The sequence below is a fragment of the Homarus americanus genome, unplaced genomic scaffold, assembly GCF_018991925.1.
Source record: "Homarus americanus isolate GMGI-L3 unplaced genomic scaffold, GMGI_Hamer_2.0 scaffold11150, whole genome shotgun sequence".
Taxonomy (NCBI): Eukaryota; Metazoa; Arthropoda; class Malacostraca; order Decapoda; family Nephropidae; genus Homarus; species Homarus americanus.
In genome coordinates, this window is record NW_024720555.1 from 2,084,778 (window position 1) to 2,106,157 (window position 21,380).

General features: G+C 43.2%; 1 protein-coding gene across 4 annotated transcripts; it reads right to left on the reverse strand.

Moving 5' to 3' along the window:
• Positions 1 to 11,635, reverse strand: LOC121860606 (tRNA (adenine(58)-N(1))-methyltransferase non-catalytic subunit TRM6-like). 4 transcript variants are annotated; one of them, XM_042357803.1, is made up of 10 exons: positions 11,375 to 11,635; positions 8,951 to 9,048; positions 8,677 to 8,834; positions 8,303 to 8,412; positions 7,687 to 7,859; positions 4,987 to 5,199; positions 4,073 to 4,206; positions 3,756 to 3,895; positions 3,420 to 3,587; positions 1 to 2,714 (listed from the first exon to the last, which is right to left on the reverse strand). In XM_042357803.1, exons 1-10 carry the CDS (start codon positions 11,375 to 11,377, stop codon positions 2,544 to 2,546), a joined length of 1,368 nt encoding a protein of 455 aa, XP_042213737.1. In that variant the 5' UTR covers positions 11,378 to 11,635; the 3' UTR covers positions 1 to 2,543. The 4 variants fall into 4 exon arrangements, with proteins under 4 accessions (XP_042213737.1, XP_042213740.1, XP_042213738.1 ...); XM_042357806.1 differs by having other exon boundaries at positions 4,987 to 5,160; positions 11,375 to 11,633; XM_042357804.1 differs by lacking the exon at positions 11,375 to 11,635 and adding an exon at positions 11,088 to 11,217.
• Positions 11,636 to 21,380: the final 9,745 nt, after the last annotated feature.

The following is a 21,380-nucleotide window of genomic DNA, read 5'->3' on the forward strand; positions in this document are numbered from 1 at the left end:
TAATTGGTCTGATTTTTTATTTAGGAAACACTTTAGCTTAATAAAAAGACTTATAAATACATACAGTCCAGTACAATTATATTTACGGCATCATACAATATAAATTGATTAAAAAACATGAAATATAGACAAATAGATATGACACAAGACTGTACTTATACCTGTACAATACAACTGAGAGGCAGGTGCATGTTCACCCTCTCATGCTCAAGCATCAACTAACTCTTCTCTCCACGTCTAGAAGTTTCTTGTACTGTACGCCATTGGCAAATTCCCAAACATTTTACGACAGTGATTACTTTTGCTGCAATCTAAATTATTGTACTATATATATGCGGATTACCTGTACTGTAGTGATTACATTTTGGGGAGAAAGTAACTACTGTTTACAGTTTGGTGTGTTAAAACACATAAGTCACAGGTTTCACTGCACAATAAATTACCTGGTAGTGTACAATTCCTGAAAATATAAAAAGCACTGTAATACTTACTACCTTAGGGAGTAGTGTAGATAAAAAATATATATAATCTACAGTAAGGCAAACTTCACATTACCCAGCAGGTGTTCCCTTACAGTTTGTGTTTACGAGATTATACTGTACCGTGAGGGGATGGTAGGAGTAGTTTCATTACAGTATATACTTAAAATTCCATTGTTTTGGACCATCTTATGCAATAATAAATCCAGAAAATTGAAGTTTTACTGTGCTGTGCAGCCTAATATTAATACTTTAATATTGCTAAAAACCTTTAAAGATTTATCTTGAAGTAACAAATTGGTTGTCTTGGTTCCCCATGGAATTATTAACAAATGAGGGACTTCCTCCATTGATTATTTTTTCCCACCATCCTTCCACAGTATAACTTCGTAGATAACGACTTGTTCTCAAATTTAACATTATTCTCTGCAAGATATGCCTATTCTTACATTCTGTACATAACTTTCGGCATTTTTTTTTCTCCTGTACTGTACATGTAGCAAGTCCATCCCCAAACATCTTTGGTCATTCACCATCAAGTGTTAAACATACCACAACACACCTCTCACAGGTTCAAGAATTCTACACTTTGGTGAGCCTATTAAATTAATGTCTCATTAACCACCTTCCTTCACAATTATGGAATAACAAATTAAAAGACAAGAGTTAACTGTAAGTACTGCATATACAAACAGGAAAGTAGATGGAACTTGAACACTGTATAATAGTGTCTCTTGGATAAATAGAAGATGCAAAATAAAAGCAGCATTCACCGGTAACAACAATAGGATTTTAATAAAGGGTGACATTACAAAGTGGTGCTGCAAAGAACAGGAGAATTGGCAAATAAATTTTCTTTTCCTATACTATAGTGCAATTCCTTTTATCCGAACTCATCGAGTCCAACGATGTTTTGATACCCGGACGTGCCTACAAGAACATGCAATAATTAACATTAGGTCAAAATCTGGTTCAGCGATAGCATGACTCACTGGGAAAGGAAAAATTGGGGATGAGGTGGCCTGTGATCGTTACATGTAATGAAACTATAAAAGTTGTCGAATAATCATTACAATACAGCGCAGTTCCTTTTTTTGTGGATTTTTTATTTGTGATTTTGACTTCATGGATTTTCATCAGAGATATATTTTCATTGCAACAGGTATTACTGTATATTACCGATTTCATATGCAGTTGAGCGCGAACGAGTTTCCGGAAGAAACCGCCGGGCATCACTACAGCAGACCGCAGCTTCCTGCCTCTCCTCTGTTTCACTCACGTTCCCAGCCATACTGTTACATCTCCCCGAGACCCGAGTGTTAGTAACCCCCGTGAAAATTGAGAGACCACTTTAATGTGACTTAGAAGTCAAGAAAATATAATATTAAACTATAAAATTAAAATAAGAAAAATGAAGAGAGTGTGTGTGTGTGTGTGTGTGTGTATACAGTGTGTGGGAAGTGAATGTATGCGTGGACTCATTGAGGCAGTAGGCTGTAACTGCGTTGCGTTGCCGACTCCCCCGATGTAACATTATGGACATAATCGCACACGCCTTGCAGTCAGCTGATTGTCTGCCTGGCTGAACTCTAATGTGTCACCCAGAGAATGATTTGAAAGTGGAAGGAGCACTCTTTTTTAACAAAATATGTAGTATTGTATTTTATGATGTGTTTTGTATCAATTTTATTGTTTATCATAACATAAAATTAGTGCAAGTTATAGATTCAAGTGATTCAAAAGTGTTTTGACACCATGTGGGTAGATCCGAACTATTTCCAGTTAATCCAGACTCAATCTGGATTAACAGAAGTTAGTCCAGATAAAATAGAAATCTGGTTAAAAAGAGACTGGGTAAAGAGGGTTTTACTGTACAGTAGTTGGAATTCGGGTAAAAGGAATAGCACTGTAGTGATTCATTGAGTGACCAAGAATAACCATTACATAATTGTAAAGGGGAATATTGTACAGGGGTACTTGCTGACCATACTTAATAGTTGCCACCTAACAACCTTGCCTTGTCTATTGTGGATTTTTAAAATATGATAAGATGTCTTCACCGTTTTATTCCTTCATGATTCTTGTGCCATAAAGAAGATATCCACCACCACCTGACATGTTAATTTCTGGATGCGTACGCTGAGGCAGCACTTGGTAGTGTCGTAACCACGTCTCACTAAGTCGTAGGTTTGTACCATTTTGGGCTTTCATTTCCATAAAGAGTTCCATCAGAGGCTGAGGAAGTAGTAATGAGTGGGGTTTAAATGATCATTCACAGATAGAATAGTACCTGCAGTTTCATGTTATTAGAGCAAAATATAGCCTGTCACAAATTTAAACTGAAAATAACTACTTCCTGCTCTCTTGAGAAGGTTCCAAAGGGTCGACTAACTTGAAAAGGATAAGTACTATCAAGATAACATAAATGTGTGTATTAATTAATGTTGGTTTTACTGCAGTCTATTAAGCATTTGTTCTTGGAAGTAAGATGAGTGTTGCTTGTTACAGATGTTTTGTTTTAGTGTAAACCCAAGTGGAGATGTGATGGTGCTTCATATCTTAGTGATTCAGCCAAACCAGCGGTGGATTTAGGGGGTATGGGTATATGCATCCCCCCCTTCCCCCACCCACCAATGAATTTTTTTTTTTTGAGGCTCAGACCACTGTACTGTGATCAGACAAAAATAATACTTTTTTGTATGTGCCCGTTATACAACATTTAAAGAATTACTTGTATATCTGAGTTTGTAGCTTAACTGTACTAGCACTGATGTGTATATACACCAGTAGAATGAGAAATATTTGACATTTTGATTTTTAACATTTTAAATCGATCCCCCCCCCCCACACTAAAATCCTAGATCCGCCACTGAGCCAAACATCGTGTATAAAGCCATAAAACTTCAACAAGGTGTAGGAACAAATGGTGATTATACATACCTCTTTATAAGGAGAGAAAATAACAAATGGATGACCAGGTTTGAGGTACTGCAATAAATCTCTTGTGATGTTGTTGGGGTACTGACGACAAGCCACAACAAGACCTTCGATGCATTCACGCAGCACGGCTGATGATACTTGCACATCCTGTACTTGACTTCTTACAAACTGGAAAAAAAAAACAAGAACTTATTTCAGTTATTATTCTACAGCATAACACATATACAGTGCAGCAGCTGTAACATAAAACATGTCTGATATAGTGAAGCTTCTATGTACAGTATTCACAATAAAAGACAACAATTTAGAAAAGGAGGACACGTTAACATGACTTACCTTGCGGGGCCTTGTAAATTCCTTTTTCTTACCCTCTGCATCATCACTGGTTTTCTCCGTCGCTTGTTCAGAGTTCTCTGCCTTTATTACTCTAGTTAATGAATCGATGTCTTCTCCTTTTTTATCATCTTCATTTTTAGCTGAAATGAGTTACCAATTTTTTTTAAGTTTTCAGCAATGATAAAATGTTTAATAATATTAACAAGGATGACTTAAGAAAATTATCCATACTCTGGTGAGAATACTACTTTATACTGAATATGGATAATCTTACACACATCAAAGAATAAACATTGTTATATAATCATAGGACTTACAATTAATCTCCATTTCTTCAGTTCCATTTGCAGTAGATTCTTGTTTTTGAGCAACCTCTGGTAGTTTGGTCAAGTTGATAAATGAGAGTACCTCCAGTTCTTGTGTTGTGAAGTTCATGAGGTCTACCGCATCTCTGGTGTAGGGTGATACAGCGTCAGATAAAATCGCCACAAAGGCTGGTAAAGAGCAACCAGGAATATAGTCAGAAAACTGTGTGTGTGGTATTTATACTTTACAAATATTCAAGGTACAGTACACAGCTTTGTTGCCATACAACTGTTAGGTGATGTGTGACTATCAGGGAATATTGTTTTGAAATTTTTCAATGCAAGGCTGGTTAATGTTAGCATGACAGTGTGCACTTGCAGCTGTTTTTCTTTCAAGAATGCAGTTTTCTTTGGGAATTTTGTTTGGTCAATGAATTAGCACACAGCATTACATCTGAGCCTGGTTTAGTTGGATGGAATACTTCAGATTACTCCATGCCTAGATTATTTCCCTGGCATGAAGGGAAGTAAGTGTGGGAATAGAGTCCAACACTAGTAACAGCATTGAGATGTGTCCAGTACTTCCCTCCAGGCTTCGATTGGACCGGTAGTCTTCCTCTTTTGAGGGTAACGGTTACTATAGGGTAGAGGGACTAATCCCAGCCACCTTATTTTGGGGGGGTTACCTGGACCAAACCCACCAGGCTTTGGAAGTACACTACTTATAATTGAGTTAATACCCAATGATAGTCATAAAACAGGTCTTCTGTTTCAAACTTCCAGATTTTAATGGGTAAATGACCAAGTAGATAATAAGATAGTTTCTTGAATAAATAAAAACAAGTTATAAAATATAAGGATAAGTGTACATCTGTGAGGGGAAGGCAAGATAATAAATAAAAGAGGTAGTATGAAAAAAGCCTTACCTCTGTGGGTGATTTCCATGATATATTTGAACCAAGTGTCCTGTTGTGCCCATACGATGTAACATGGCAGCAGTCACTAGACCCTGAGTGCCGGATTCAAATACAGCAAAGCAACCACCCGGCTGTACGTTAACATGACACAGCAGCTGAGACAACGTATCAAGGCGAAGGTTGCTGAAGAAGAGACCACAATGATTCCTGGCCAACTTCAAACTAAAATGTTGTAAGATGATTATTTTAAATCAATACCCTGTTATCAAATTTGTTGCTCAAGGAAATTTATACAAAATCATCCTTTGGTTTCAAAATATGTGTAACATAAACAGACACACTTCATAAACATTCAGAATTGGGGTTGTTGGACTACAGCATTAATTTCACATCTGAATTAAAACTTTACACTGTAATTTTGATAAACATTATAGGGGGTCCCCGGGTTACTCACAGGCTCCGAGGACGTTCTTAAGTCGGATTTGTACGTAAGTCGGAGCACGCGCTACGTACATACCGTACTGTACTTATAGAACAATGTTTAAAATCCTAAGCCTAAGATACATCTAAAATCTCTTAATTTAGGTCAAAAGAAGAAATAGAATGCCAAAATACAGTAAATAAAAGTAAAAAAAAATAAGTCATCAGGTAAATAAAATACTGTACCCGGTAAATTTCAAGCTTAACCCCGTTCGTATCAGCGGCCATTCATAAGTCAGACGTTCATAAGTTGGGACCCCCTGTACATAGTTTTCATAAGGGTGATGTGATGCGTCTAGTGCGGTAGTGCTAAGTTAGTGTTAAGGTGCAGCTCTGCTTGCTAATCTTACGCTTTCAGCTACTGTCGCCGGCTAGCCCTCGTGGTGAAAGGGGGGAGCAGAGTGTGTAAGTCTCTTCCCTGCCGGTACACAGCCTCTCCATCACCAAGACCCTTCAGTGCCTCCTCGTGGCAACGCACGGTAACTGGGTGTCTTGCGACCCCAGGCAAATTCTGTAAGGGATCTCGGAGCAGCAGCGGGCCCCAGAGGTACGGTGTGCAGGCCCGCCTGCGTGCGGATACGCCCTGACGCCTACCAACCACTGCAACCCCCACCCCCTCCCTATTGCCTTGTGGATTAGTCTGGCGGAACATAAGGCTAGGGAAGCTCACCCTACACATACCACAGTTGGGTGACTTGCGTCAGGCAGACTCCGACTGACTGGAGCTCTGGCAGTCCCCTGCATTCACGGTCACCCGAAGGTCATCTCGAGTCCACTCTTGCCAATGGAACTTGGCGATCAGGACCAAGCTGGTGGTGGTGGTCGGGTCAGCGCACCCCGACTGTCAAGATAATCTCTTCGCTGCACAGGCAAACCGTTTCATTATATCATCTCCATCAACACAACTTTACATCTCGAGAACGAGCATAATAGAGTCAGATGTGCACGTAGGGAAAGGAAACACAATTGCACTCCTTACCCGGAGCTGTTCTGCCCAGTGTGTCATAGTCTGCAGATTGGATTCCACAACCACATTCAGTGGCACCGCCGACATCCCTAGTTTAACACTCATCATCGGCTATGACAGACAGCCTTAAGCAAGCATTACTCCTGGGTTGAATATTTCTTTACAGTAGACCTTGACCATTTGCAAGTTTCTTATTGTTCAATTCACAATGTTACACTACATCTGTACAGTTCCTTGAACCCATGTGCACACTGGGTAAAAATAAATGACACTTGCCCAAGTTTTGGCTCATAAACAAGAGGACACAGGTAACTGTAGCATTATTCCCTGAATGCTTTCAGGACTGCTTGGTCCATGGAGTGGAAATAACTTAAAATAAAAGAACTTGGTATTTAACTTCCTTCTCATCAATGACAATGCCACAGACCACTCGCCCAATATCAAATTCATGCACCTAAAGGTGTAAGTGATTTTTCTGCCTCCAAATACAACTTCTATACATTAACCCCTAGATCAAGGTGATATAGCAGCAGCCTTCAAAGCATACTACACCAGTTGCATTTTGAATGTGATGGAGAATGATCTGACATTGGATGTCAGTCAGTGATGGAAGAACTTCTACATTGTGCACTGAGTCACTGACAAAAGAAGTTGCTTGATGAAATCAAACCATCCACCATGAATACCTGCCAGAGGAAGCTGTGGCCAGAGGCTCAACAACTTCTCTGGTTTCCCTTGTGTTGCTGATGAAGCCAGGAACACCAATCAAGCCCCCTCCTTCCCCAAAGTCAGCCACCTGCATCTCCTGGGGAGTCATCATTTTTACTTCCCCTCCACCACCACCATCATCATCATTGTTAAAGGCAAGTTACAAATAATTCTTTGTAATTTATTTTTATTTATAGGTAATGTAATGTATTGGTCATTGCAGTATTCTTAAACATTTACCATTCCTCCCTATGTTCAGTAGAACCCTTTTTCCTATACTGAAGATCCAAGTTTTTAAATTCATAAATTCTGCATTTGTGAGAGTTTTTTAAAAACATAACCCCCACAAATACCGAAGGTTTATTGTATGTACAATATGTTTTCCTTTGCAGTTTAAAAACTAACACTGCAGCAACATGTAACTTGTTGGGGTCATCATTAAAATCCTGCACAATTAAACTTGAAGACTCATAAAAGATAGAAATGCCATGTGCTCATAATCATTCCTAATACTGAAGCATGCTGGGGTGATAAAATGCCGAGCCAATACTTACGATATTTTAAGTGGATCTTGAGTGTAATACATATTACACAGCAGTCGTATAGATGGTCTGTGTATGACGATGATTTCATCATATTTCTTTTGTTTCTTTTTTACATACTTTTCTTGGGAATATACTGTTTTATCTTTGAATGTTGTACTACTTTCTGTGATTGTCTGAATGACCTGAAAAGAAATATATATATGCTGATAACCACAAGCAAAGAAGAAAACACGAAGTTCCCAAGCACTTTCGTGTAATTCACATCTTCAGGGGTGAGTACAGACAGTCTGTACTCGCCCCTGAAGATGTGAATTACACGAAAGCGCTTGGGAACTTCGTGTTTTCTTCTTTCCTTGTGGTTATCAGCATATACCTAGATCATGCGCACCCACAGTGATTTATATATATATACTAAAGATCAGTAGCATTCATAATCTCTGACCATAATGTCATCTATGAAGATGAAACAATGAGCAGCTGCTTTTTTAGTAGAAAAATTGAACTGGATATTCAATAGAGCACATTAAAAACATAAGATGCAAAATTAGTCCCCAAGTCTTAAATCAAAAGCCTTTCATAAAGACTATGGATAAGTTTATGATGGCAGCAAAATTGTTGTTCTTACCTCTTTTCCTGTCAACCCCGAATCTTTAAGCTGGATAATTTCCTCCGGTGTTAACTTCTGGGACCGGCCATCATCTCGTAGGTCACGGTTGTCCTCCCCTCCCTCCATCACTGTGTAGAAAATATTATTTTTCCTTCAAGTCAGTTTTATAAATGTGGCCTACTCTTATTTTTCATAAGTGACAATTCAATAGTTATAATTTGATAAATAATTAATTCATGCTTAATCACTGTCATGTCATCCTAAGGTGTGGTACAGTACTTTCACTCTCAGTGCAGTAGTTGTCTCATTAAAGAGATAAGTGAAAAAATTATCTAAATGCAGTCTAAATAGTGTAAAGGAAGCCACTACAGTATTTCAAATTTGAGACTCACCAATATCAAGAGAGCTACTAAAGTCTTCTGTCTTTTGAATCTTGAACAGTTTGTTTGATGTCTTCTCCATTTTGAAGGAAGACCCAAATAGGCAGCCAAGAGCACCTTCAATATTTAAAGTAAATTGACCACCACCTCGTTTACCAAATGCATAGGTCCTGTAAAAATAAATATGCGGTTAAGACTAGTTTATTCTATCTTCATATTTACAATGGACATATTTTGACTGATCCATTTAGCGTGCATGTAAAAATTATAATCATCAATCACTGACCTGCCCCGTAAGACACGGCATGTCTTAAGGTAAGTGCCCTTCTGAATAACCACAGTGCAGCCCTCGCATATCTCCTCCTTCCCTTCTGGCATGATGACCTACAAGAGAACATTTGTTAAATATATACCGAGATATTTCTAATACTCTACCATATGTGATTGTTAGTGATATGTTCATATTGTAAATTAAAAGTACATATTATATCATTGTCTAAGTGTTAGCCAAGTTTGCACTTTTATAGGGAGCTGTACTCCTTATGGCATGCAGTTTTTTGTAAATTATTATTTGATCATTAAGACATCTTATGACAAAAGATGCCACCATAGCCCAGTGCTTTCTATGACTTCACAGAGATATGAGCCCCATTTTAACCAGTGAAAATTGTCAATAATTTGTAATGCCTTACATATTTATTCCACATTTTCCTTTTTGTAATAAATTTACAATAAAAAGTTTCTGTTCACCCATATTGTCCATTACAGTACTGTCTTTTATATTTTAGGGTTTTGGTTGGTTCATTTTCTATAAACCATTTCTGGGGTAATTACTTTCATATTACAGTCCAAATTCCTAGACTGAGGATTACCTAATTGAAATAAATACTGGACAGTAATTTCAGAATATAGATACAGATGTGTTCAGATTGAGGTGTGAACTTTTTGTGATTTTAAAAGTAATATTTTTGTAGCTGTTGTAATTTTCAAGTGTTATTAGTATATAAGACTGGGCTGTAATTGTCAAAGATTCTGGAAGGATTCAAAAGATGCCTAGATATTTATTCATTATAAATATCATTCAAGTTCCTTTTGATTTACCATGTTCAGAGATCCATTCCTGTAGTCTGTTTAAACAGAACTCTGAAGTTAGTTAAATCAAATTTAGCCCAAGATCATTAAAAGTTATTTCCTTTGTGGTACAACTAATTTCAGTAATAGTGGAGCAGACAGCTAACACCAGAGAGAGTTGTATGATTACATTTGTTTTTTCTCAGATATTCTTGGGGTGATAATAAGCAAGAAAAATGATACGGCAATTTTTTATTTTATCTTTCATAAATTCCCTGTAGTGGGCAAGGTGTGGAGGATGATCACATGACACTAAAATGATGTCTCTACATGCTTTGTGTTAGAAGAAATCTGTCTTGTTGCGTGTTGTTGTCCGCTCTTTGTTTCAGTGCAACAACTGAGCGTCTTGGTCCGACCATACTCTTAACATCCCCCCCCCCAAAAAAAAATTCACCGTGCCACTTAAAAAAAGTGGCTTTCATTGGTACCCTCAACTAAAAAGTTAGGTAAGGTTAGGTAGGTTTCTTTGGTTAGGTCAGGCTCTATTATGTTCTGTGGGAAAAATAAACAAAATCGAACAACTCTTTCTGTTGTTAGCTCCACCTTCACCCTAATTTCTTCCCTAAATATAAGCAAAGTTGTGAATAAGCTTGTTGCCACAAATGCATTTTAATTCAGAAAGCTTTTCATTCGGTGCATTAAAGCATTCTTAGGTGGGTACCGTTGGACTGGAAGACAGTATTGCACAATACCTGTACTCTAGTCTTCCAGTATAACTCTCAACAATGCCAAGTGAAGTGAAAAGAGGGAAAGTATATATTGTATAATGGATTACATCCTACTATAGGACGGTCGTCTGTTTAAGCTATTTAATGTACGGTAACTTAACCTGGTCATGTAACAAAGTATAAAAATCGTGTATTATTATTGTTTCGGTCATCTAGCGAAGTTTAGGGTTATAAGGTTAGGTTAGGTTAGGTTAGGTTAGGTTAGGTTAGGTTAGGTTAGGTTAGGTTAGGTTAGGTTAGGTTAGGGTTTTCCGATGGTTTTTTGATGCGAACAACTTCCAAATAGGTGGATGGCCAAAACGATAATTTTACCCCAAATCGCAGATCCCCAGACCCTAGCCTGATAGATACAGTACTCGTGTTCATCAGTAACTGTTGTGTTCGACCCCTGACCTGATCCTGAAAACACCTTATTATGGGGCCGACACAAAAGAGAAGCTCTTCAATAATTGTCCCATAGTCTAGAGGACTGAGCAGCGGCTGATGCAGTAATATCTAAAATATACCTACATTTGTTTTAATTTAACCATATAGCATATCTGTTATTTATATTTATTGACTAACTTGTAACTTTGCTGAATATAATTGGCAAGTAATTGGTAAACAGCCAGTTGTTGGTAATGTTAGGGGTTTATACGGTAGGCAGCGTGTTGTCAGCTGTTAGCAAGACTGTAAACAAAACCACATGTTGTGTACAGTACATCACACTCTTAACTGGAGTTGTTTATGGGAGATTAAAGTGGACTAGTAATTATTATTTACGGTAAATTGATTTAAAATTTCTATGTGATTAAATATTTTAATAATGACATGCATATTAAGTTTGCAAATAATCAATAAGATGGTGATACCATATCGAAAGATGATCCAAGATTGGTTTAATCAGTTCTTGAACAAATGATGGTGGATTTCCAGATTATAGTTTATGACATTTTACTCCTTAGGACTACGATAATAACTGCGGTATATTAGTTGTATTCCCGTGAATACTATCTTGCATTTGGTGGTACAATACAGCGGTAACACGCGTAATTATGTCAACGGCCCGGACGCATATTTTCCAAGTGTATACGCCCATACTCCCACCCCGTATCCCTCGGGACGGCTCTGGCGAGAAGCTTAAGCGGTTCTAGTCCTTTTTGTCCAACCTATATTTGAAGCTTTCCAGCGTGTTGGAGTAAAATGATAATGTTTTCTTTAATGTACAAAAGAATTCGTTTTCTGTGACTTAAGTGGGTTACTCTACCAAATCGTGTCTAATCTTGAAACTACATCGTGCTGGAAATAGAAGTAAAATTAATAACCCCCTCCCCTCCAATGGTGTACGAGGCACGTGGTGTCGTCCATATTGTATATGTCCAGGAATCTCCATAGGACTACCAGAGGTTCCGTAGGGGCCCATGAGACTACCAAGGGTCCCCCAGGGGCTACCAAGGGCCCCATGGGAGTCCCAAGGAATAGCAGGGATCCCAGGGCCCAGTGGGACTACCAGAGATCCCCCAGGGGCCCCATGAGTCAAAGGGTCTCCCATTGGGCCTACCAGGGACCCTATGGGACTACCAAACGAGTACAGGGTCCTCCAGGGGCCTATTAGGATTACCAGGAGGCCTCCAGGACCCCCATGGGACTACCAATGGTCCCCAGTGGCCCCATACTGTGGTGTGGTGGATGTAATCCTAGACAAGGTTCTTGAAACTCCAGGGCACGAGCAGTAGATATATTCAACAAGTGTACAAGATTGGGCGTGATAGCCAACCGATACAGGAGCGGTTACTAGGGACCCCGGACCGTAGGTAGGCCGAGGCTGATCTGAGGGAAATTAGCTAGCCAGGCAAAGAGAGTTGCTAGACATTCCTAGGACAATAAATGAGGTCTTCTAATTACTCGACTAGCGCGGTACAGACATAGTACATCGGGACATAGTAAATGAACATAGGCATTAGACATAAGCATGGACATCAGACATGCTATAATAATATGTAGTAATACAGACATGTGAATAAATGGTACAATGAATGGTAACAAGAGTCCTGGTGTCAGGCGTGTTCACATATCTTGGTATGTACATATCTATACACCTCCCTCCCCCTTTACGCTCGTAGTGCAATCTCGAGCGGCTACGGACTCTTTTTCCATGAGTCGGGGGGAGCGGCGAGGGACAATGGGAGGATCAACTGACGACCTTCGTTCCTGGTCTGGGCAAGGGGACACAGGGGACGGGGAGGAAGGTTCGTCACTAGAGGGTGGCACTGGGCGGAGGTGGCGTCTGTTTCGCCACCACACACGACCACTGGGGAGGCGGACTTGGTACGAACGAGGCTCGCCACGGCCCATGACGACCCCAACCTTGTCCCAGCGGTGTGACGTCGGGTCCTGGATTCGTACTTGCTGGCCGACGGCCAACCTGGGAAGGGGGCGGGCTTGGGCGTCATAGTGGCTTGTCACTTGGGCCATCCGGGCAGCCTCACGGCGGTCACACTCGTCCGCCTTGATCTGCCATTCATCTAAGAAGGACTGGGGGTGGGCAGGCACACAAGTACGAAGGGGGCGGCCATACAACACCTGGGCAGGAGAGCGTCCGGCAGGGGTAGGGGTGTTACGGAGTTCCAGTAGGCCCCTGTCGAACTCCTCGCAGTCCAGGTTCCCCGTCGGTGCTGTCTTGAGGATGAGGTATTTTACGGACTTTACCGCTGCCTCGGCGTGGCCATTCGCCTGCGGGTAATGAGGGGAGGTGACGATGTGGTGGACGCCCCAGCGTTCGGCGAAGCTCTTGAACTCGTGGCTATTGAACGGGGGCCCACCGTCGGTTCGGAGGCGGAGAGGCACTCCGACTTCCCGGAAGAAGCAACAAAACATCCGGATGACCCTGGAAGAGGTGGTGTCCCGACCACAGGGAACTACCACGGGCCATCCAGAGAGCCTGTCGGCGACCACCAGGAAAGACTTTCCGGCCACATTAAAGAAGTCGGCGGACACGGACTCAAAGGGCCGCTTTGGGAGGTCATTGCACAGGTACGGCTCTTGTTGCTGGCTGGGTTGGAGTTGCTGGCAAGGCTCACAGGCCTCAACCGTGCTCTTAATATCGGCGTCAATACCAGGCCAGAAGACGGTCTGACGGGCTCTGCGCCTGGTGGCTTCAACGCCGCGGTGGCTGTCATGGAGGCGGGATAAGGTGCGCCGGCGGAGGGCAGCGGGAACGACGATCCTGGGGCCGTACAACACCAGCTCTCCGTCCGCATAGAGGCTATCCCTTAGCTTCCAGAAGGGGAGGGCGGAGGCGTGAATGTCGTAGCGGTTGGTGGGGAATCCAGCGGAGACGTAGTCGAGGAGTTGGACGTATGCCGGGTCTTGAGCGGCGGCGATGCGAAGCTCCTGGAGAGTCCTATCGTCTTCGATGGAGGGCGTCGTCGTCGTCTTGTCAGCAAGAGAAGTGGCTGTGTGTGTCACTAAAGACCGAACGTGAGCAGCGGCCGTGGTACAGTCGACTTCATCTTCAGGTGTGGGGCGACTAACAGGGGCTCGGGAGAGGGCGTCTGGTATGCACAGAAGCTTCCCGGCGCGCCACACAGCTGTAAAGACGTAAGGGGCGGTCTTCTCTTTGAGACGTTGGAGGCGAGGATTTTCGATGGCGTCCAACGTGTAGTGATTAAGAATGGGTATGAGCGGGCGATGGTCCGTCATGAGGGTGAAATGCCCAAGGCCGAACAGGTAAAGGCGGCACTTGGCCATAGCCCAGGCGACTGCCAGCATCTCTAGTTCGATGGTGGCGTATCTGGTCTCCGTGTCCGTCAGAAACCTGGAGCCACACTGAACTAAGCGCAGTCTACCCTGGCCGTGGTCTTGAAGGAGGGCATATCCGAGGCCGTATAGACGGGAGGCGTCGGTCTGGAGGACCACTGGTAAGGACGGGTCGAAGGGTGCCAAGGCTGGGGGTGACAGCAACGCCTTCTTAACATTCCTGAACGCTAGGTCGTGGTCAGGAGTCCAGAGGAAAGAGCGCTTGGGGCTCATGAGGGGGCGTAGAGGTTGGGCTGATGTGGCGATTTTAGGGGAGAAGTCGGCCAGCTGATTTACCAGGCCCATAAATGAGCGAAGGTCGGTCAGGTTCGCTGGAGTAGGGAAGTCCCTGATGGCCTTGACCTTCTCCTCATCAGCTGAGATCCCCTCTGGCGAGATGTTGTAGCCGCAGTAGTTAACTTGGGGGGCGGCGACCACAAATTTATCTTTGTTCAGGGTGATACCATGGGCACGACATCTTGTGAGCATCAGATGAACTCGGTTCAAGTGGGCCAGGAGATCATCGTCGAAGAGCAGGATGTCATCTACGACCTTCACGCAGTTGGTGACACCCTGCAGAGCCATATCCCCACGGAGGCAGTACGCATCCCCCGTTGCTGCGAAGCCCATGGGTCCGCGGCAGTGTTGGAAGCGGCCGTAGGGCGTGATGAATGTAGTGAGGTGGCGATCTTCTTCCGCCAGGTCGACTTGCCAGTACCCATGTAGTGCATCCGCCGTGGTAAAGAACTTTGCAGACGGGGTGACGCTGCGGACTGCTTGGATGGGCGTAGGCGATGGATGGGCGGGACGGGAGACCTGCGAGTTGAGATGGGTGAGGTCCACTGTGATGCGAACACCTACAGGCTTGGGTGCCAAGACCATAGGGTGGCACCACTCGGAGGGCTCCTCACCGGCGTGTCTGATGATCCCCTGCTGCACCAGAGAATCGAGCTCCGCCTTCACCTTGTCCCGTATGGCAAAGGGGATAGGCCTGGGTGTGTGGATGGCGAAAGGCGTCGCGCCAGGCTTGAGGTGGATTCTCATCGGGGGGCCTGTCATCTTCTTGAGCGGCGTCTTCTGGAGGTCGGGCTTGGAGACAAGGACGTCGCTGAACTGACGAAAAAAGAACTCCCGGGCGGCAGCAGGTGTGGTCATGGCTGAAACAGGTATCTCTGCACACCTGTTGAGGTGTGTCACAGCGAGGATGGGCTTTGGGAACTCGGATGAGACGATGGCCAAGTCCTGACAATGGCCACATGACAAGAGAGGGGTTTGGATGCCCTCATGGACGTGGACTGTGGCAAGGCAAGACTTGGGACCGAGCTGTAGTGTTGCCTTGAAGCAACCCAAAGGTGGAGACATCGGGGACCCGTCCGCTGTGAGCACGTCGTTCATGGCTGTGGGTGACAGGCTACTCCTGGGGATGTTGAGGGCGTCCAGGTGTGTTGGTCCAATCACCGTGATGTCCGCGCCCGTGTCAGGTATCATCAGGAGGTTGGAAGAGTTGGTACCGTAGGACAGACGAACATTGACGGGCTTGGGGGACCTGTCACTCGAGGTATCATCCACGCGTCGGCATCCTTTGTCGTTCTTGGGAGACGGTGGTGTGGACGTTCTGTCGGGCTGTGAAGAGACGTTTTGACCTGGAGATGGAGGCTTCTTGGTGGACCTGCAACACTTGGCGAAGTGTCCTTGCTTGTTGCAAGCGTTGCATGAGGCCTTGTTGGCAGGACATCGAGGTGTGCGGGGCCAATGGCCTTGAAACCCACAGTTTCGACATGTACTATCAGCCGCAGGGCACTTTCCTGGACCATGCTGGTGCTGACAGTTTCTGCAGGATTCGGGAGAAGAAACTGGTGACTGTGACGGGGGCTGTGGGGAGGACGTCGTCTGCATCTGGCGTTGATTCCTCTTGTAGGTGGAGACGGCGTGGACTTGAGATGGCGATGAGTGTATAGCTGAGGCAGCCTCTCTTGTGGCCTCATACGACCTGCAACAGGTGACGAAGTCGGTGAGGGAAGAGGCGGCGTCGAGGGTGAGGAGTTTCTGAAGCAGGTCCTCGTCACGTACACCCATCAGCAAGATCATCTTGAGCTGGATCTCAGCACAGGTTACAGGATCGCCTGTACATAGGTCCACCTCGGTTGCTAGGTCCTTAAGTCGTGCATAGAAGTCTGAGAATGATTCCCCAGAAGCTTGTTTGCAGGATAGCAGTTCCCTACGACGCAAAGCTTCATTGCGGAGGCCACGGAAATGACTCTGCAAGGCGTTTAAAACCTCTGTCACTGACCTGGGGGAGTCAGGGGGGATGGCTAGCGTGTGCTCTAGGAGGCGTTGAACATCGAGGGAAATGCACGATCTTAATTGGATGAGTTGTTTATGAGGGGGCATTCGGTAGAGGTCAGACATAACAGCAAAGTCTTCGAAACGACGTCGCCATTGACGGTATACTTGATATGTTGCATCAGATTGAAGAGGTGGGGGACTGGGAACTGAAGACTTGCTGTGCAGGGGTGTACTCGAGACGGCAGGCGGTGGAGGAGGCACGGAGAGGTCGACGAGAGTTGAGACTGGAACAGGTGGTTGAGAAGACACTGAGGCATACCTAGGGGAGATAGGTGACGTGTGAGGAGGCGTTGTCTGAAGGATAGATGAAGAGGCTGAAGCTGGCGAATTGGTTGTGGCAGCTGGTGAAGTCGTCCTCGTTGCCAGCAATTCCAATAGGTCCAGGAATTTGCGGTTATCAGCTTGGTGTTGTTGTTGAAGTTGAAGACGGTAAGCTGATTCCTCTGACTGTCTTGACAATTCCTCTTGACGTCGTTTTTCCTCCTCTAATTGACGTCTTTGGGCTTCCTTCTCTTGAGAAACTTGTAGGAAGTGGATTAACTGACGTATATCCTGGCTCCCATCCTTTGAATTTGGCGCGCCCGGCGTGTGAGGCGTGAGGGGGGGTGGGAGGGTCTGTGAGGCGTCGTCTTCCTCATAATCCTCATATAAATTTCCCAGCAAATCGTCGTGGTCAGACATCTCGTGCTTGGTATTGTTGCGATGGGAAAGACAAGGAGAATAAGGTGAAGTGCTATATTTTCGCCAATGGATTTGCTTAAGTGCAGGAACTGGCTGGCAAGTAAAAGAGTACTGACTGTAATATTTGTGAAGTGAGAGGAGGCGGCTGGCGGCGGTGTATTCCTCCGCGCGCCCGGGCGAGATGCTGGTGGTAAGGGGACGCGGGCAGTGGCTTGCGAGCCTCCGTGGATGGGGGGTGTATGCCGGAAGTGCTGTCTTGGAAACTGGGCTGGAGGCGTGTCTGCTACCTGTAGGGCCGCAGAAACATAGCAAAGAGACATGAAAGGCACTGCACTTCACTTAGGGCACTTCACAAGGTCACAAAGCACTTTAAATCCAGGGGCACTGTGGAGTATATCTTCTGGGCGGGAAACAGACGGGCCGGAAACAGACGGGGCCGGCTCTTGAGGCTTGTAAACTGTCGTGTTGGAGCTACTCAAACTGCGCCATGTGGTGTGGTGGATGTAATCCTAGACAAGGTTCTTGAAACTCCAGGGCACGAGCAGTAGATATATTCAACAAGTGTACAAGATTGGGCGTGATAGCCAACCGATACAGGAGCGGTTACTAGGGACCCCGGACCGTAGGTAGGCCGAGGCCGATCTGAGGGAAATTAGCTAGCCAGGCAAAGAGAGTTGCTAGACATTCCTAGGACAATAAATGAGGTCTTCTAATTACTCGACTAGCGCGGTACAGACATAGTACATCGGGACATAGTAAATGAACATAGGCATTAGACATAAGCATAGACATCAGACATGCTATAATAATATGTAGTAATACAGACATGTGAATAAATGGTACAATGAATGGTAACAAGAGTCCTGGTGTCAGGCGTGTTCACATATCTTGGTATGTACATATCTATACACATACGACTATCAGGGACACCATGGGACAACCACGGATCCCCAAGGGGGCCACATGGGTGTACTAGGCCCTTCCTGGTCGAGCCATGAGCCCCATGGGGACTACCAGGAATATCCCAGGAGCCCCATGTGACAACTAGGGGTCCCCTGGGCCTACTAAGGACCCAAGGCCTAGAACCCCATGGCAATACCAGAGATACCCCAGGCCCCATGAGTATCTCTAGTCTCCTAGGGGCCCCATACGACTACCAGAGTTCTCCAGGAGCCCTATGGGACAACCAAGGATCCCCAGGGCCTCATGGGATTACTAGAGATACCCCAGGAACTACCAAACGAGTCCAGGGGCTTATTGATTACCAGGAGACCTCCAGGGCCCCATACAACTATCAAGGATACCCCTTGGGAGAACATCGGTCCTCCAGGGCACCAGAGGACAACCAGGGTTTCCCAAGGGCCCCATGGATCCCAAGTGACATTGGTCTATTAAGAGGCCCTACCAGGCCACGAGACAACTAGGGGTATCCCAGGGCCCCATGGAACTACCAATCGACTATTAGGAGGCTTCCAGGGGACTATCAGGAATACCCAGGGGCCACTGGAGACCCCACTGGACAAACACTTATCTCCTAGGGGCCCCTACGAGGGAATACCTATAGGGTCCCCTGGGTATACATGACCACCAGAGGCCCTAGGAGCCCTATGGATATACTAGAAATCCCCATGAGAGCTATGGGTCCTCTGGGGACCTCATAGGCGCCCCTGAGGAGCCCCATATGAGAGGGATCCCACGGGAGCCACAGGTCAACTAGAGACCCTTCCAAAGCCTCAGGGTTACCACAATGATCGCAGGCCCTTCGTGCCCTTGTGAAAGTCTGAATGCTCGTGACAGCGAATGAGGGTGCGCCAAGTCCGTGGACTAGCAGGTCCAATTAGGTGCGCTAAGTCCGTAGACTAGGATCGTTTTCCATCGTAAATAAAATTGTTAATTAACGCCTTTCTAAAGAAAACCATCGACATGCGACCAGGTTTGTTCCACTACGCTTTTGCAATTTTTTTTCCACCAAGTTTGATGAAAGACGATTGTGCCGTTTTGGCTGCCCAGAACAGACATATGGCTAGTCATATAGTATATTAGGAGGATGGAAACCTATCATATTTAGGGTGGGGATCCTTACCGTCTCCTGGGCAAATCCTACTGTATTCTGTGGTCTTAAGATCCAAAATTATTTAATCCGGTATATTGTATGCAAGACATTTGATAAGGAAGTGCCAAGGAAAGTCATAAAATTGTTAAATAGCCACAGATGACACAAGGTAAAACGCTAGAGCTGTGGTTGGTCAGAACAAGTCACTCCAGTAAACAAGTAATAAGAAAATATTGTTTTATTAGCGTTTCATTGTACAAGTACATGTAGTTAAACGCCCACAAAAATAGTGGAACTTCAATCATTCCTCATTTTGGCCAAAATCGTCCTTAACTCCACATGACCAAGGTAGGTAGGTTGTTGTACCCTGGCTGAGTGAACCACTTTCGCCGATAGTAAAAGCTCAATTCATCCCGCCGCTGAAACATGGCTAGTTGTTTCCAGGTAGATTTCGTGTTCTGAAACAAGTAATAATCAGATGTTAAATAAAAAGTCTACTTATATTAAACTCAATCACAAATTAATAATAATAACTATACCAACACGAGAAATATACTGAGTGAATTAGTAACAGCAGCTGAAGAAAACGAGATGTATATCCTTGCTATGTACCTCCTGCCTCCTCCTGCCTCCCTTACATCCTCCGAAAATTTTTCAGAAATTTTCCAAAATTTTCCAAAATTTCAAAAATTTTCTGAAAATGAAAAATTTTCAAAAATTTTAAAAAATTCATAAAATTTCCTCAGAAATTTTTCAGAAAATTTTCCAAAATTTTCCAAAATTTTCAAAATTTTCCAAAATTAAATTTCAAATTTTCAGAAAATTTTTCCAAAATTTTCAGAAAAATTTTTCCAAAATTTTCAGAAAATTTTCCAAAATTTTCAGAAAAATTTTCAGAAATTTTCCAAAAATTTTCAGAAATTTTCCAAATTTTCCAAAATTTTCAAAAATTTTCAAAAATTTTCCAAAATTTTCAGAATTTTCCAAAATTTTCCAAAATTTTCAAAATTTTCAAAATTTTCCGAAAATTTTCGGAAATTTTCAAAAATTTAAAAAAATTTCATAAAATTTCCCAAAATTTTCAGAAAATTTTCCAAATTTTCAGAAAATTTTCTGAAATTTTCCAAACATTTGCAAAAATTTTCAAAAATTTTCAAAAAAATTAGTTAATGTAATAAGAATTTTGGTAAAGTAAAGTAAAGGTGTTGAAATATAATTGAAGTTCATCATTGATATTGAGATTAGTTAATGTAAAGTAAAGTAAAGTATAGGTGTTGAAATATAGATAACATGTATTATTGTGTGAATTTTAATGCTTGTTTTGTTTCTCCTTTACTTGCAGGTACACGTAAAACACATGTGGTGTTGTTTTAGAGTGATTATTGAGCAACAAAGGTGATTTTTCAACTGAAAGAGAGTAGTTATTCCTCTTTGGTGAGTTGGTGTTTGGATGTTTGTTTGCAAGCGTTAGCTCGGACTTTGTCATTCTATCAACGACAATTGTCCATAGACACGAAATCTGTGTCACGAGAGCTATACGATTAAGACTAAACCTATTGTCGGTACTGACATTATTGTCAGTATCGACAATAGGTTTAAAGTCTGATTGCAAACAAAACATTAAAACACTAACTAAAAACCAATTTGGAATAACTACTTTCTTTCAGTTGAAAAATCACTTTTGTTGCTCAATAATCACTCTAAAAATTTGTCATTTCGGCCAAAAAATGGATTTTGTTCAAAATTTCAGTATAGGTACTCCTGAATGTGCTGCTTAAGGATCTGTTAACCAAAATTTGATATCTTGATTATAACTTGTTCAAATGGCTTTTAGAAAATGTTCAAATGATTTTAGGAATATTTTAATTACTTTTGCAATGCTAATTACTCGCCACTTATGGGTTTTCGAGGTCATTTCTTGGTGCTTGTGTATTATTCTGGATGTACTTAAATAGTTAGGCACATTAAATTTTAGTTCAGAGAAAACGTATTTGGCCAAA